Source organism: Centroberyx affinis, unplaced genomic scaffold (assembly GCF_046629955.1).
Source record: "Centroberyx affinis isolate AG114_WGS23_722 - 3 ecotype Tasmania unplaced genomic scaffold, CSIRO-AGI_Caff_v1 ptg001169l_1, whole genome shotgun sequence".
Taxonomy (NCBI): Eukaryota; Metazoa; Chordata; class Actinopteri; order Beryciformes; family Berycidae; genus Centroberyx; species Centroberyx affinis.
The window spans coordinates 47,819-64,838 of NW_027279700.1; the positions used below are offsets into that span (position 1 = coordinate 47,819).

The 17,020-nt window shown below is 39.5% G+C and overlaps 1 protein-coding gene across 1 annotated transcript; it reads left to right on the forward strand.

The window, feature by feature from the left end:
• The first annotated feature begins 2,033 nt into the window (after window positions 1-2,033).
• On the forward strand, window positions 2,034-16,753 carry LOC139648195 (galaxin-2). Its single transcript, XM_071524246.1, has 7 exons — window positions 2,034-2,137; window positions 5,286-5,377; window positions 7,542-7,768; window positions 13,737-13,923; window positions 14,058-14,202; window positions 14,744-14,797; window positions 14,935-16,753. The coding sequence occupies exons 1-7, from the start codon at window positions 2,068-2,070 to the stop codon at window positions 15,201-15,203; spliced, it is 1,044 nt and encodes a 347-aa protein (XP_071380347.1). The 5' UTR covers window positions 2,034-2,067; the 3' UTR covers window positions 15,204-16,753.
• The last annotated feature ends 267 nt before the right edge of the window (window positions 16,754-17,020 follow it).

Consider the following 17,020-nt stretch of genomic DNA (forward strand, 5'->3'; position numbering starts at 1 on the left):
TTTTTTGTTTTTCGCCCCATTCTGTATAACCTCTAGAGACTGTTGTGTGTGTGTGTGTGTGTGTGTGTGTGTGTGTGTGTGTGTGAAAATCCCAGGAGATCAGCAGTTTCAGAAATACTCAAATCAGCCCGTCTGGCACCAACAACCATGCCACAGTCAAAGTCACTGAGATCACATTTTTTCCCCGTTCTGATGTTTGATGTGAACATGAACTGAAGCTGCTGACCTGTATCTGCATGATCTTATGAATTGCACTGCTGCCACATGATTGGCTGACTGGATAACTGCGTGAATAAGCAGGTGTACAGATGTTCCTAAAGTGCTTGGTGAATGTATATATTTCCCAGTTAATGTAAGTGGAAAACGATGGTCACAGTTGCAATGTACCTTCATCAAAACACCCATGGGTGCAGAACTGCAGCATTGGACAGTGCACAAAATGCACAATCATTGTGTTACAGATATGTGGTCAGAAGGTCAAGGAATGTGAGAGCCTTGGGAAATGTGTACATTTACTGCCCAGCTTGTAAATATGTATATGTAAATATATGTATATGTATATATTACAATTTCACACATTTACTGTAACATTTATAAACAGAGCTATTCTATTCTATTCTATTCTGCCACTTCTGGTGTGTAGTTAAATTGGTAGATTGTTAGCTAAATGGAGGCTGAGACAAAAGCAATTATCATCTTGACATTTTTTCACAGAGGCTTTTGATGAGGACAAGCAGATATGTTGTGGTCATGAGAAGAGTGCCAAGCTCCTGACCAAGGAATCAGGAGACCACAGCTGCTGTGGAGATGACCAGTTCAACCCGAAGACCCACTGCTGCAGTGAAACTCTTCAGATACACCCTCTCAATTCAACATGCTGTAGAAAGGACCAGAACAGCCCCCCAGCCGCTATACATTCAGGTCATCCTTTACCCATCCCATGCAGGCCCTAGTTCCATGCAAATCTTAGAGATTTGTTTTATACTTTTATATTTACTTTTACTGTGATTTCAATAGCTATTTGAAGCTGGTCTACCCATTGCAATTTCTCTTCATACAAAAACTTCTTAATTCTGAATTATTAGGTAGATACACTTAATAGTCCCGCAAACCATCCAATTCTCATTGTTTACGGTCACAAATGCAATGTTGCAAGGTTTCATTACCTTGCAACATTGCATTTGTGACCGCCTCCTTTCACTTTGATTGACTGTGTGTGGTTGTAACACATTTAATTTTTCCAGTCTTGGGTAATGAAGGCAAATGTTTGAACATGTAGGATGAGTCAACAAGCTTAACTTCTACAGGTGCTCAGCTGTTTTGTCCAGACAGGAGAACAGAATGCAAAATAGTTTTTCCATAATGTTTTCATCAAAATGCCCTCATAGTCTCTGGTGCTTTTCTTTTTTTTCTTCCACTCCATGGATGTCCACAGGTGATGCAATAGAGGTAAGAAATAAACCCATTACATTTCCAGTCAAACAATTTACCACTCTGTTTCAATAATCACACCCTAAATACTTTCAAATGAAAAGGTGACTACAACATTGAAAGCACACTTGTGTCACTGTTTGGACATGTGCATTTAGAAACACTGCCACTGTATTTAATAGTAAACATAATTGTGTAGGTTCTCAGCTTAATCATTGCACATTTGTCCAATATTGCTTATTCATATTTTGGTGATTTGCAGACAATATAAAAGTATAGAAGAATATATTTGTGTTTGTTGCCTTTTGTTAGTTTTGAGATGACAGTGAAATCTTAGTTGATTGCTCTTTGAGGTATTTATATATATATATTTTTTTTAAGCAACCTGGATTTTCTCAGCCGTCTAACCGGTAAGAAATCTAACCTTACTTTTGCAATATCCACCTTACTTTCACACGATCCGACCTGACAACGAATCTGCCCTCATCTTGAAAATCAAAATGTGCTTAGACATACACGTTTGACCTGCTTTTCTTTTGTGTTTGTTCATTATATTGTGTGTTTCCATTTGCTTGTCTCTTCATGTACACCAGCATCCCTGGAAAAAGTCCCTGTGGGTCATCATATTACAATCCCATGAAAGAATGTTGCTGTGAAATGAGCCAGACACCTCCCAATATGCGCCACATGCATGGCTGTACTCCAGGTATGGCTGTGTGTTTGTGTGTGGGTGTGTTTATGTTGGAAACGCCTAGACAAATCTGTCAACAGTTACGTGATGGGAAATTATGTCATCATGGTGGTGGCATTCTTGTGAACACAGTAGTTCAAGAACAATACATAATAGAAACCACAGGTTCCCCCTGTAGAGTAGATAATCTGATGAGCTTTTGGAGGACCATGCTGCACAAATTTGCATATTAAGGAGGAAAAACTGATTTTCTTGAAGCTACTAATAGTTATGTGTTGAAATGCATATTTGCCAATTCAGTTAGCAATAATTTGTTTAATTAATGATGTCCTTAATGAGGTCATAATTCTGTTTAATATATCATGGTGATTATGGCAGGACATTAGGCAGCTCCAGTGCCACTTTCTGACGCATGTTTGTGTGCAGGTTTAACACTGGTTTTACCCTTCTGTGTCTTCCAACCAGTTGGGAGTTGGGACTCCCCCACTTTGTAAGATATTTTTGGGGTTGGTTGTAAAATTATTTAATGAACTATATATACTTAGACTGTCAAACAATCAGAAAAAAATAATTAATCACATAATTTGCTCTGATTAATTGCGATTATTCACATTTTTGTACACACGTTTCCTCTCGAGGGTAGACTATAAGACGTGTCACCAGATGCAATTTGAATAATGTCTTCCAGTTCCCGGTCTTCCATTATGTTAACTGGGTGGCAGTCTTTAGCTATCCATTTAGCTAATGTATCCGTTACCTTGTCACTTGAGCGTTGCCCATTAGAAAACTGCAGTTGCCAAACTGCAGGTGGGCAGCCTGCTGCGCGGCGCCCGGGGACCACCTTCTTCTTGCCATCACTGGTCAGGTGACAAACTTCTTGCATGTTTTTTTAGTGGGGGGTTCTTATCGTATGGAGGAAACCCCCAAGTGAGCACAGGGAGAACATGCATGCAAACTCCACACAGAAAGGCCCCTTTTCAAGAGATAACCCACCTGGGCACTAGGCACCGAAGGCATGGGGAGAACATACCCCCAGTGCCAACAGCGACCCAGGCGGGAATCGAACCCTTCTTGTTGTGAGGCGACAGCGCTACCACTGCACCACCGTGCCACACAGAAGAATGGTCCGGTTTCCCTGTAGATGGAGTTCAGGACTTGTATCCATACAGGAATGGAAACTAAAACTATGGAATATAGTTCAGTGCTGATGGATCTCTGTGCTGACTCATTCCTAACTGCATCACTGCCGTGGTAATAACAGCAGTTATGAACACCCCTTTCATGTACTGTAATATTGCTTAATTTGTTCAAGCTGGAAACATTCACAAGTAGACAGCATGTTTTCTGCACTACACTGACTCACTGGTTCTCCTGTCTCTGTCTAATTGCCTCTGTATCCAGACTGGCTCCTGAGGCTTTTCCACACATGCAGACAAGTGTCTAGCCAAAAAACTGTACTACAAATATTGTGAAACTCACATTTTAAGACTGTTTTATTATCAAATTTATCCATAATTTTCCTACATTAATTAGCTTCTGTTCTGTTAATTACAGGCCTATACACCACTTACAAATACTACATGGATTCATATTTTAGTAAAACATCTTGATAAACAAACACCCTCCAGCCTCCTTTGAAGTAACAACATAGTTTTTTGGCTCACATCACCATCACAGTTCCACCCATACTCTACAGAGTAATGCCTACACAGCACCTAGACTACACCGCACCCAGACGACATAGCACCTAGACTACACAGCACCTAGACTACATAGCACCTAGACTACACAGCACCCAGACTACACAGCACCAGTTGCAGCACGGCATTTTAAGCTGCTAAACCAGTTCCGTTCTTGTTTTGCCACGGTCTTCTGGTGTATTGCGCCTATCCACATTTTACCTATGTGTAAGTGAACACAATTAATTTCCGTGTGAAACATTAATGTACCATATAGGGTACTTATGTCATTTTTTTGGAGTGTAGGCTTACTGTAGCCAAATAGAAGGCTTCTCAGCACCTAACCTCATCTCCAACATTTATTTCATACACATTGGTGTCATGGGGGTACACTCTATTTTGTTTACTGACATGGTGATGAATGACTATAATGAGCAAAATCTTGGCATGACGCAACAGGCCGCTGTGTAGGCCGTCGAAAATAGAAGCCATGTGTAGATCCAAAGTTCTGGCTCTGTTTCAGATCCGTCAACATGCTGTGTGCGGCCAGTGGAGCAGCTGCAGTGAAGTAAATGCCTGCGAAACGGATCCGACCCTTCCGACACAAATGGATGTAACAGAAACACACTCGGTGTAGCCGAGCTGTAATTCTCTTCCTAATTACATAATTTACTGATTACATCTCCCCACATTTCCCCTCTTTGTCTTCCATTTGTTGTCTGGTTCCTGAGAGTACTCAACTCAGAGAACTCAACTGAACATCAGTCATTAATTAGTACATCACTTCCTGTCATCTTGCCGAGACCTTTGGAGGAGATGTGGATCTTGGCAGGAAGAGGAGGCTGTTCTTCCTTTAGAAGGAAGAGTGGGAAGTCAGCTGGGAACATGGGAAAGTAGCAAGGCCTAGAATCAAATCCTGTCAGGTGATTTGATTTGAGGTCATAAGTATGACTCCAGAGTCAAGGGACTTAATCATTTCACTAACTCTGGGCACAATGACTTCCTTTTTCTGTTCTATTTATTTTCTTACAGCATAATTTTGTCTTACCATATACAAAGACAATTGTGTAGGAACTGGAAGATCACATACATGTGTTGATTTCCCTGTCTTTGCACTCTAGAGCAGTCTCTTAATTGTATTGTATCAGAGATGTGTATGATTTAAAATGTTTTTCTTGATTGTTTCGAATGCTTGATCAAAACCATTTAGAAAACACATGTCTTAGAAGGTATACACAGTAACATTTACAACTGTTTCGGATACTGGCGATCACCCCACCAAGCACATCATTCTCTCACACATATCATTTTTATTCCTTTTCATACCCCTCAATTAATCGTATTCTCTTGATTCGCTCGACCCTCTGAGTCATCTTCCACTGACACCATTGCCAAAGTGAAACTCCCATTGTTCCCTTCCTGCCCTACTGTAACTATTTGTTTCATGTTCCATTCCCACACTCTCTCTTAAATCCCCCATCCAGGTCGATCTGCTGCAGTCTCTAAAGTGTATGATCCAAATACTCACATCTGTTGTGGTGGCCATGTATCCAAGAAACAACCTGGGATTAATCAGGTATGCCTATTTCAAATACTGCTTTCATCACGTGCCAATGCCAGGACTCATTAGCCGTCATGTCTGGACACACAAAAGTCGGTTTTGCTCACAATCCATTCAGATCTTCCAAACAAGATGAGGAAGTATTCAGGAAATCTGGCAGTCTGGACACAATCCAGCCACAGCGTGCGTACAAACATTGCAAAGAGAAGGAGAGGAGCAAGAAAAAGAGCTGCAGACACACATTTAAATAAATAATGTCATGTGAGAGGTATAACAGCTATTTTCAGGCCAAGTGTAGACATCAGTGTGGACTATTATCTGCTGCTGCGTCAAGCCTATTTTCTGGTCATTTAAAAATCATCTGATCTAATCTGATCTAAAGGGATGTGATCTCATAAAATCCAATCTTTTAAGTCACAGTAATTACATTGACATGACAAGTGTAACCGTAGCGTAACAGTCTTGGTTTATAGTGGTTCACTATTTTAAACCTCATAGCACTCACACTCAGTTAAAAAAAATGTAACCATCTTCAGATATAGAGATAGAGCTTCAGATAGAGCTCCCTTAACTGAACTGAACATTCCACAACAGTAGTTTGGGTTGCTTGCCTACAGAGACGGACATCAGATAACGTTTGCTTGCACAGCCACACCTATAAATAATAACACATGAAATCATATCCTTTAGCTTAGCGAATGCTTGCTTTGTTTTAGGGGCAACAGTTCAGTGTTGGGAAAGCCCATCAATAAATCAATGCATTACTCACTTTGAACAGTTAAGGAAGCCACATAAAGACACATTTTGGGTTGGCTTTTTCTGTGCCAGTCTTTTTGTGTAAAGTTGCCCATGGAAAAAGTACAAGCAGAGATTGTATTTGAATTGTGTAATTTTGAATTTGTCATGCTCAAATTGTACTGTTGAACTTGAAAAAAAATAATCTGTATAATAAATGAATCCAGAAATTGAATTTGCAAGGCACAAATTGAAATTGGATCTGATTTGATCTCACGGCTCACCGCACTGTGCCTCGTTCATCTCCTGACCCAATGATTTAGCCTGAAGGCACAGCCACATTAATTAATTTTATTTTTTGGCATCAATAAATATAATGGCAGTAAAGTCAGAGAAAATGTATTAACCTAACCATTATTTTGGCAAAATACCACATTCACAAATCACAAAACACAATGAATTTGTGAAAATCATTCAATGTATTTTTGTGAATGTGAATTTGTATTTTGTCCCCTGGCTCTGTTTAGTTTATATTTAATTGATTGTTGTTATTTGAATGTCTTTAAGTATCTTTGTAGTTGATTGTCCTTCTTGTGGTTCTAATGGGGAGTGTAATGAATTTCCACAAAGCACAATGCCATGTGGCTTGTGGTTTGAGTTAGTCAGCTGTTGACAGCCTTGAAGGAGGCAACTCCCTCCCAGTCATCACTCTGGAAAAAACTCTGGGAAGTCCCTAAAGCATGGATATGTCTCAGGAAGGTGAATCTGAATTATGAAAACTGAATTTGAATTGGGAAAATCAAATTTGAAACTATAGTTAAAATTAAGATTCAGCAATAATCACATTGAAGTTCAAGCCTTGCATTAAATTTCAAATTGTGGCTTACAAATATAATTTTTTAATGAATTTATTCAACAAATTCAACAAAATTAACTTGACTAATTCACATTTTCCAATAATTTCTGCCAGCACTAATCTAAAGCAAGCTCTAAGGTTAGGATTTATTTAAGGTGTCTATAAACTAAGCATCCAGTGCACCCTGGTTATTACTCTGCACTGCTGATGTGCTACGTAGTTAGAGCTCGGAGCTCCACCCTGCACTCACTTGTACAGCTCCTCTTATACAGCATGTGAGGGTGTTTCATATCAGATGGGTAAAGAGCACTGTTTTTGTTTTCCTCTTTAATGTGACTATCATTTGCAAGGGGATTTTGCAACAGTGCCATTGGTAAGGCTCACTGTATTTCTTTCTGACTGTCATTTCATTATGTCAAACTGTTATGTGCATGAGTTAGGTATGCATTGGGCTTTGTATTTTTCTAATTTTTGTCAGCAGGGATGCATGTGTGCCTGTATGTGCATAATGCATATGTGTGTGTGAGTGTACATGGTTTTGTGTGTGTATTGATGCCTTGTTGACTGGATTTTCTCTGATTCTTCAAGTGCTGTGGAGTGAGGCCGTACGTTTTGGCAGACCACAGAGTTCTCTGCTGTAATAACATCTTGTACACGGGCAGAGAAGATGGTGAGAGATGTTCAGTGGACGGCAAGCCTTATCACCCAGCCAAAGGGACTATGTGCAGTTCTGCCTTTCACAAATCAGCTGGAATACACTGCTGTGGGAAAGGATTCTACAACCCTGACTCTGAGATTTGCTGCAATGGACATAGGTGATTGTGTGTGTGTGTGTGTGTTTGTGCATGTGGATGTGCATGTGCGTGGAAAAACTGATGGAATTGGACAGGATGGAAAGACATGGGTCTTTCCACGAATGGAGTTGAATTTATGTCCCACCTCCTTTTGAGGAGTGATTTAAAGCAAAATAGTAAAAAAATATATATTTCTATGTGAAAAGTGAAATTAATTACCATGGTATTTCAAATATTTATCTGTAAATTAGTCTTTAAATTAACAAAAAAAACATGCACATTAAGTTTATACCCCCATGAAAGTGATGATTTTTGACTGTCCCACATCAGTGACATTGAACTACTACATGAAATATTTCCTAAAACATCTTCCAGTAATATGGTAATTTCAATATAGTTGTGTGCAATTGTATGTATTTTAATATTTATAAATGATATAAAGTCATTAATAATTAATTCTAATTATTAAAACATAGTATTAACCTGTGTTCCACGTTTAAAGCGCAACCCTGTTACCAAAACATGACCCCCCCTACTAAAAAAATGGAACATTCCATAAATCAGATATTAACAGGAAGTTACATCATCAAGATCTTTTCTGGACAATGGCCAGGCCACATCTAAGTACCCTCCTTTCATTTTCTCTATTTTCATAGAAATGTCATTGTTGGCTGCTTTCGTCAACCTCAAGGATTCAATATTGGTAACAGGGTTACAAAAACGGTGCGCATGTCAGGAAAAAACAGCTTATAAAATACTTTGTTTGATGACCTGAGGTGGGCAAATAACATTTTCTGAAGGTTAAACATCTTCTTTCATTGTGACTTTATTGAAATAAACCTAAAAACAAAGTTTGTTTTTTGAAAATCTTAAGACCCAATTTCAACTCCATTCGTGGAAAGACCCACATTTTTAATGGGTTTGGTCTGTTAATGTTACGTCTGTTGCTGTCTCCCTTGACGTATAAGGGATTTTGTTTTCCACAATTACAGGGGAAGAAGTGTGGGAATCGGGAGAGTAAAAGGTTAGAGACAAATACAGAAAGGAGTGGCCCAGGGAAATTCCTTTGCAACTGCCCTGAAATTCAGATGGTTCTGTGAGAACAGATTTGTCTGGCCCACTCTGACTCTGACACCCTCATTCCCTTCTCTGGTTCCACTAAGCTATTTAGCAGGAAACAGCCGTCTGGCCAAAATGGGTCTTCTCGTCTGGGTTTGCAGCCGTATCAATATTTGGAATTCTTCCCCCCTTACATCTGTGTTGTCTGGGTGGGTTGTCTTGTGGTTGTGCATGTGCACTGCTCTTTTGCAGTTGTGACTTTTAGCCTACATGGCCCCTCTCCATGTGGTGGAACAATAAATCCTCGGTGAACTGGATGCAGTCATATCGTCTAAAATGCCCCAGGTCCTTCCTCTCTGATGTTTGAGACTTACAATATATCACTATTTGTTCAAAACCTCAGCACATCTCTCAGGATATGAATAGGATTAATCTGGTTGGCTGGGTGGACCAGTGGGTGGTCTAGTGGTTAGAGAGAAACACCTTTCATTCAGAGGACCTGGGTTCAAGCCTAGTGGTGCATCTACCCTGCTGAAGTGCACTTGAGCAAGACAGAGAGCCGCATTAGTGCCCAAACATTTTGCACGTGGAAATGGCATGGACACCTGCCAGGAGAGTTTTAGAGTGTATGACCCAATTGATATGTATTTTAAGGAAAAGGAGATTACTGAAATGGTTTATTCCCAAAACGTGCATAATTTTGGATGGTATTTAATGCCCAAAAGGAAGCACTTATCATCCTAAGAAAGCCATGGCTGCCATGTTATTTATCCAAAGGCACAACAGGCAGAGAGAAAATAAGGAAGAGAATAATAAACAAGCAGAGAATCCTGTACAGGCCCACGGCGCGTGTTCAATTCACGGTTATCGGTTAAATTCCACCAATGTTACTTAAATACCACAAGGTAATAACATTATCTAACAGTGAAGTGTGTAGGGCACGTGTACAGCACATTTAATTGTCAAGTAACAGCATGGGTGACAGGTATTAACAAAAGACGCCAGTCAAAGTTATAAATGGCCCTCTTGGCAGGTCTACTATATTGTTTTGAAAGCAATAATGGTTGTGCCTCAGGTATTCTAATTGGAAAATTGCAACTGAGTTGATTTGGTAAAGTGGTCCTAATAAATCAAAAATTGGAGAAAGCTGCACTCATGATGTTTTTTCGCACATCGCACAGTAGTAAATGCAGCCATGAATCCCTACCAGCTCCAAGGAGGCTGTTTTTGCCGGGCCTATGGGACCTAGAAGAGTGAAAGTAGCCAATTGACTGAATACCCATTGTTGAAAGTCACACAGCCTACACAGTTATGGTGGTATACGTGATATCGCGTTGTTTGTACTGTTAGTGTTACAATAAAATTGAATTGAACTGAATATCAAAATGTTTGCTTGCAGGCACTTCCCAGGCAGGAACCCTTGAAATTGTACAAATATATATGTATGGTAGTCTGGGAGAACCCGTCGGATGTTGCTGCTACACATTGTTGGCAATGAGGCAAAAAAAACTGACTACTAACTACTTACCTGTATAAGTGAACAACTGTCTAACTCACTGAGCTGTCTATTACTCACCTATTTAAGTGCACCTATCTAACTACTTATATAACCTGTATAACTGACTAACCTGTCTAACTGATCAACTGTCTAACTGACCACTTGTCTAACTGACTGACAAGTCTAACATTCTGTCTGACTTAAGTATTCTTATACTTCCAACTGCTTGCAGCAAGTCCACACAGTTTCTTTAGGAACTGTTTTTCTAGTTCTGTCCGTTTTCCAATTAACAGTTTTTTATTTTTCTTAAACATAATACAAAATATATGCATCACAAAGTATACACACAAACCTCCCACCCTAAACCCCCCAACTCATCATCACCACATACACAATTGGCCTTGGTTATCAATATAAATACGTTCCATCATATGCAGTGGACACAAATATTTAAAACTAGACAAAACTCAACAAACCATCACAAAACAGGGAAGTACAGAACAAATACATATGTTTGTCCATGCATAGATTGTGACTCTAAACACGAAACATGCGACTCCCCCCAGAATATGGCCCATGTCAGGAGCCCTCCAAAAAAGTTAAGTATTTGCCCCATTTCCTAATATGTACATCCAATCTTCCAAACTGTTTATAGGACATCTTTTCGAATGCTGCCACTCTTGCCAACTCAGCAGCCCATTCTTGGACTGAAGGCAGGTCTTCCATCCTCTGAGAAGAATCTGTCTGCCTATCATGATACTAGTTTGGACCCAACTTTTAATGTATTTGTCTCCTCCCATTAAGACTGATCCATCACCTAAAACAAATAATCTGGGGCTGAACAGAATTTGGGTCTCTGAAATCTCACAGAGAATATCATACTGTATATCCTGGCCCAAAACTCTTGAACTTTGTCACAGGACCATAAAACATGAAGTAGGTGACCTTCCTCTGACTTGCATCGCCAACAGTTTGGTGTGTCTCTTAACCCAAGTCTAAACATTCTGGAGGGAGTCCAGTAAAAGCGATGCCTAATCTTAAATTATACAACAGGTAGTTCCGACCAAGCGATCTGATTGGTCAACTAGACATTTAGAACGTGCTCAAATCAGCATGACAGCACACCTAGCCGTGCTCATCACTAAATATTACTCCGCCATATTATCATACAATATATTTAAATATAACGCTACGCTAACTCTGTTCAGCCTTGATGTTACCAGACGCTCTGGTATCCTCCATCAGCTGTGCCGGTGAGTCGGTGACACGGCGCTACTAGCTTAAAAATACATGTGAAGTTCACGGACATAGTAGCTAAATCTGTCCATGGAAAAATTATTTTTTTCAGCAGATATCTTAGTTACAACAAGATTGAGCTAGCAAGGCAGTTTTGTGTTTATATGTGTGGTATTTATTCAGTTTGGGAAATCCCGTGATCTCTAGAAAGCATTAGCTCAAGTTGGCTGGCTGACTCAACAGGGACTAGAAATCGTCTCTGTTGCTAGGTCGTTACTAAGGCTCCGCCTACTTGCTGGAGTAGTAAACTAGGTTCCATTACATAGGAGTCTACTGACGTGACTGATTGTTTTCAAGTTATTAGTCAGACCCCATGTATTTCCAGGGAAACGGAGATAACACTAGCAAAACGTTTTTTATTTTGAGAGCGAATTGCCCCACAATATGAATACATTTTGTTTATCTTTTATTTTGTTGGTAACTGTTGTATAATCGCAATATTACACTCGAGGGTGTAATAAAAAACTTTTTGCTAGTGTTATCTCCGTTTCCCTGGAAATACTTGGGGTATGACTAATAACTGGGAAACACACCCTCGAGTGTAATTAAGCAATATTACATGAGAGGGTGTGCGTTACCGTCATTATTGGCACGACAGTGATGCGGTCAGCGCCGAGGTCCGTAAGCATCACTGAAGTGCCAATAATGACGGTAACGCACACCCTCTCGTGTAATATTGCGATTATACAACAGTTACCAACAAAATAAGATATAAACAAAATGTATTCATATTGTGGGGCAATTCGCTCTCAAAATAAAAAACTTTTTGCTAGTGTTATCTCCGTTTCCCTGGAAATACATGGGGTCTGACTAATAACTGGAAAACAATCAGTCACGTCAGTAGACTCCTATGTAATGGAACCTAGTTTACTACTCCAGCAAGTAGGCGGAGCCTTAGTAACGACCTAGCAACAGAGACGATTTCTAGTCCCTGTTGAGTCGGTTGAGTCAGCCAGCCAACTTGAGCTAGCTAATGCTTTCTAGAGATCGCGGGATTTCCCAAACTGAATAAATACCACGCATATAAACACAAAACTGCCTTGCTAGCTCAATCTTGTTGTAACTAAGATATCTGCTGAAAAAAATAATTTTTCCATGGACAGATTTAGCTACTATGTCCGCGAACTTCACATGTATTTTTAAGCTAGTAGCGCCGTGTCACCGACTCACCGGCACAGCTGATGGATGGCAGAGCGTCTGTAACATCAAGGCTGAACAGAGTTAGCGTAGTTATATTTAAATATATTGTATGATAATATGGCGGAGTAATATTTAGTGATGAGCACGGCTAGGTGTGCTGTCATGCTGATTTGAGCACGTTCTAAATGTCTAGTTGACCAATCAGATTGCTTGGTCGGAACTACCTGTTGTATAATATTGCTTAATTGCATGAGGCGTACCCTCGCATCCCTTGACATTGTTTTAATGTTCTTACAAATCCTATCCCGCTCCTCATCCTCCAATGTCAGGTTCAGATCCCTATCCCATGTCTTCTTGAGAGCGGATAAGGCCCCATTACCCAGGTTCTGAGTCATCATGGAATAATACACAGACGCCTCATGAACTTTCCCATAGCTCATTAATACTTTATCTAAAAACTCTGCAGCTTTGGGAGCTGGTGTACTAGATCCAAAGACCCCCAATAGCAAATGGCGAAGTTGAGTTCTGTCCGTTTTCCGACGGATCAGTGTGGCCGCAGCTAGTGGAATTCAACACACGCACCGTGGGCCTGTACAGGATCTGTATTTGTTTCCTCACACTCTCCTGTAGACTAACTTGGTGGAACACCACTGGAGAAAATGGAATGTTGTCGAATGTTTAAAGCCATTTTTTCTCACTGTTTACTTTTAGACACATAACAGATTAAAAAAGTCAAAATCAAAATATCACAAATTAAAAATGTCAAATTTTCACCATGTTAAGGGTTTTTGCAGGCTACCACACTTATAGTATATCAATGCAGAGGGCAGTACAGAACACGTATACTAGGGTGCGAAAGCCAGGAGGTCAACCTAGATCAACCTAGTCTTGTTTAGGTGAACCTGCACTCCGACTTCCCTGGAGGTGGTGCAGCGAAAAAATCATTTGTTTATGTTCGAAGTGTTTGAAAACTGAGAACTCTATTTCTCCATACAGACGTCCCAAAGCAGAAAACACTCACTGCTGTGGTGTTGAGGCCTACAGCATTAGTGACCCACAGATGAGGTGCTGCGCAGGGAAACTATACAACCTGACGAACTTGGGCAGGGTTGGAGGCCAGGTGCAGTGCTGTGGATCCATTCTGATGTCAAACCCATTGGGAGATACATTGGGTCTTTCAAAAGTAGGTATACAGGTTCAGGATCCATTTCTCTGCTCAGTCATGACCTATAAAGTGTACCTGGAAGCAGGGAAAATATTCAATAATAAAGTGATTATTAATAATGTATATAAAATGTATACCTGCTTTTGAACCAGGATGAGTGTTGCTCGAGTCAGGACCAGGCGCTGCTCTACTCTGCTCAACCAGGGTTCAGCTGCTGCGGTCACCTCCACTACAACACCTCTCTGTCGTCCTGCTGGGCAGGGAGGCTGTGCCCAGCACGCAGTCCAAGACCAACAGGTCAGTGTGCAGTGTAGGTGGAACTACCCTACAGAATGGTACATGCTATTTTTTGACTATGGTTGATTACACATTGCATTTCCTGTAGTTTAGCAATAATGTGTTTTGATAGGGATGGGACGATGTATCGAAATTCAATATATCGTAATACAAAAATGTGCTGATGCATATCGTGGGGCAGAAAAATTAATCACAATATTAGCTACATTTTATTCTGCTGTAGTAATCACAAATGAGACGGCTTGCCCATCACAATTTCACTAACTCTCCGTCATGACATTTTTAAATTGTAATGACATTTTTAAATTGTTGTTTACATGCTAGCAAGCCAATGCCATTGCTAGAAAGGTTTGTGGCTCAGAAATAAACATAATTCTGCACAGTCAGACTTTGTCATTGAATTTTTATTTATTACATCGTATCATGGTCGTACCGAATCGTGAACCCCGTATTGTGTATTGAATCGTATTGTGGTATAAGTATACTGTCCCATCACCAGTGTCTGATGAAACGCGTAGTATTCAAAAATGTTCTTTTTCAGAATCCAGGCTTCTGTCAGTGGGCAATCTGAACACAACAAAACTTTGTCACCAACGTAAGTAACAAATACATTTAACAATTTATAGTTTTTAATTGTTTGAGGAGTTAATTTCTTCTTTGCCTGTGAAGCATGAACACTGTGTGAATATTTGTGCGTGTGTATTCAGTGTGCATGTTTATGTCCCCGTTTAGTGCGAATTGGAACCTTGGAAAGCATGTCTGTTGAGAAGAACAAGGGCGTCATTGTGTTTAGGAACGTGCTGGACATCTATGGAAGAAATGGCACTGTGATACCTCTGGCCTCCCCTCATGTCCTGCAAGTACCTGACCACTGCAGCTGGCCTGAACTGATACCTGGCCACACCTACTTCTGGGATTTTGCTAACTTCTTCGTTGATTTCAACCATCCCTCTCCTCTCCAGTCACTCCATTTCATTCTTTTAAGGTGCCGTCTTTCTTAGATCAGCTTTACTAATCTGTTGCTGTATACATGGCAACAAATTCATCTGCACAATGTATTTTACAGAAGAAAAGCTAAACAAGGTATTAGGGATGGGACGATTTGCTTATCACATGATACAATTCGATACGCGATATAGGGTTCACTATTCGATACAATGGAATAAATAAACTTTCAGTGACAACACGTATGACTGCAGAATTATGTTTATTTCTGAGCCACAAATCTTTCTAGTGATGGCATTGGCTTGCTAGAATGCAAAATGTCAATACAACATGCAATAACATAATATTGATGGAGAGTTTATGAAATTGTGATGGGCAAGCCTTCTCATTTGTGATTACTACAACAGAATACAATGTAGCTAATATCACCATTCATTTTTCTGCCCCACGATACGTATTGTCACTTTTTTGCATTGCGATATATTACATTTTTATGTATCGTCCCATCCCTACTAGGTATCTAAAGCTTTTGGCAATGTTTTTGCTACATTTCGCTGATATTTTACATAAGTAGAAGTAAGTAGTAGAGTACTGGTGTAAAAATCTACTTAAGTAAAGGTAAAATGTAACCCATTTTAAATGTACTGAGAGTAAAAGTTACTTTTTTTTAAAAGAGAACATTGTTAGATGCGATCTTTCCCATGCAATTCTAAGAGGACGAGAGTAGAGTTCAAGTAGAGTTAGATTCTTTGACTTGGAAAGCCAGATTACTCTCTTCTTTACTGACTGACTGTTCACTGTGAATGGCTCCACAATTAGCCTGTCTATGACTGTCTAGTGTCTAATGCTTATGCATATCCTACAAAATTTGCTCTCTGTAACAGAAGTGATTTAATATGTACAATATATCAGGAAAAACATACTCAAGTAAATGTAAAATTACTTTAAAAAAATACTCAAAAAAGCTATTCAATTACAGATGTGAGTAAAAGTAATTAGTTACTTCCTCTCTTGCATTCAGGTTGTGATAATCCTTGGGACGAACTGTGAGGATGAGCTTTTCCTACATGTTTGTTTTGCAGTCGGTCATGTTTATCATCGATGTTTATTGATCCTCTGTGATGACATGCCACGCTCGCAACACTTTGTGCAAAAGGTGTCACCTGAACGCACCCTTATACCTTAGATTGATCAGCAGACATACTAGCTCACACCATTACTGTACTGTATTTTATACTATTCCATTGAGTATAGAAATATTGCCTGAATTTACCCATAAGCTAAACAGCTATCAACTAATAACTGTTGTCCTTAGGAATCTGATTTTTGTACTGTTTACATCACAGCTGGCAGTTGTTTGCACATATGTCCTTTGCTCATACAACTGTATGTTCACATGTGAATGACATAATTTACTTTAAGCTAAGAAATTAATTTGCATTTTACCAAGGATATCTGTTAGAAGCAACAGAAAACAAATTATAATATTGCGTATTTGAATGTTGAAATAACTGGTATACAATTTAAATATGCACATATGACAATGCATTTTTCTTCAATGTGTGCCTTATATATGTATTTCTAAATAAATTAATTTACAATTTAACTCAACATGTCATGTTTTATCTTACTTGTTGATTTTTTTTTAGGTGGTGTAGGTTTTTAGGTGGCTTGAACATACATACAATCTTACCAAAAGATTAAGAAAAACCTGGAGAGATATCACTGACAATTTGAAAGCTTGAAACAAAGTTTTGAAAGACTGAAACCTGATTTTGAAAAGCTTGAAGCTAGTTTTGAATGGTTGACATAATTTGGACTGAATGTTTGTATTAGTCCGATTAATGATCACACACAATGAAAGCACAGAACT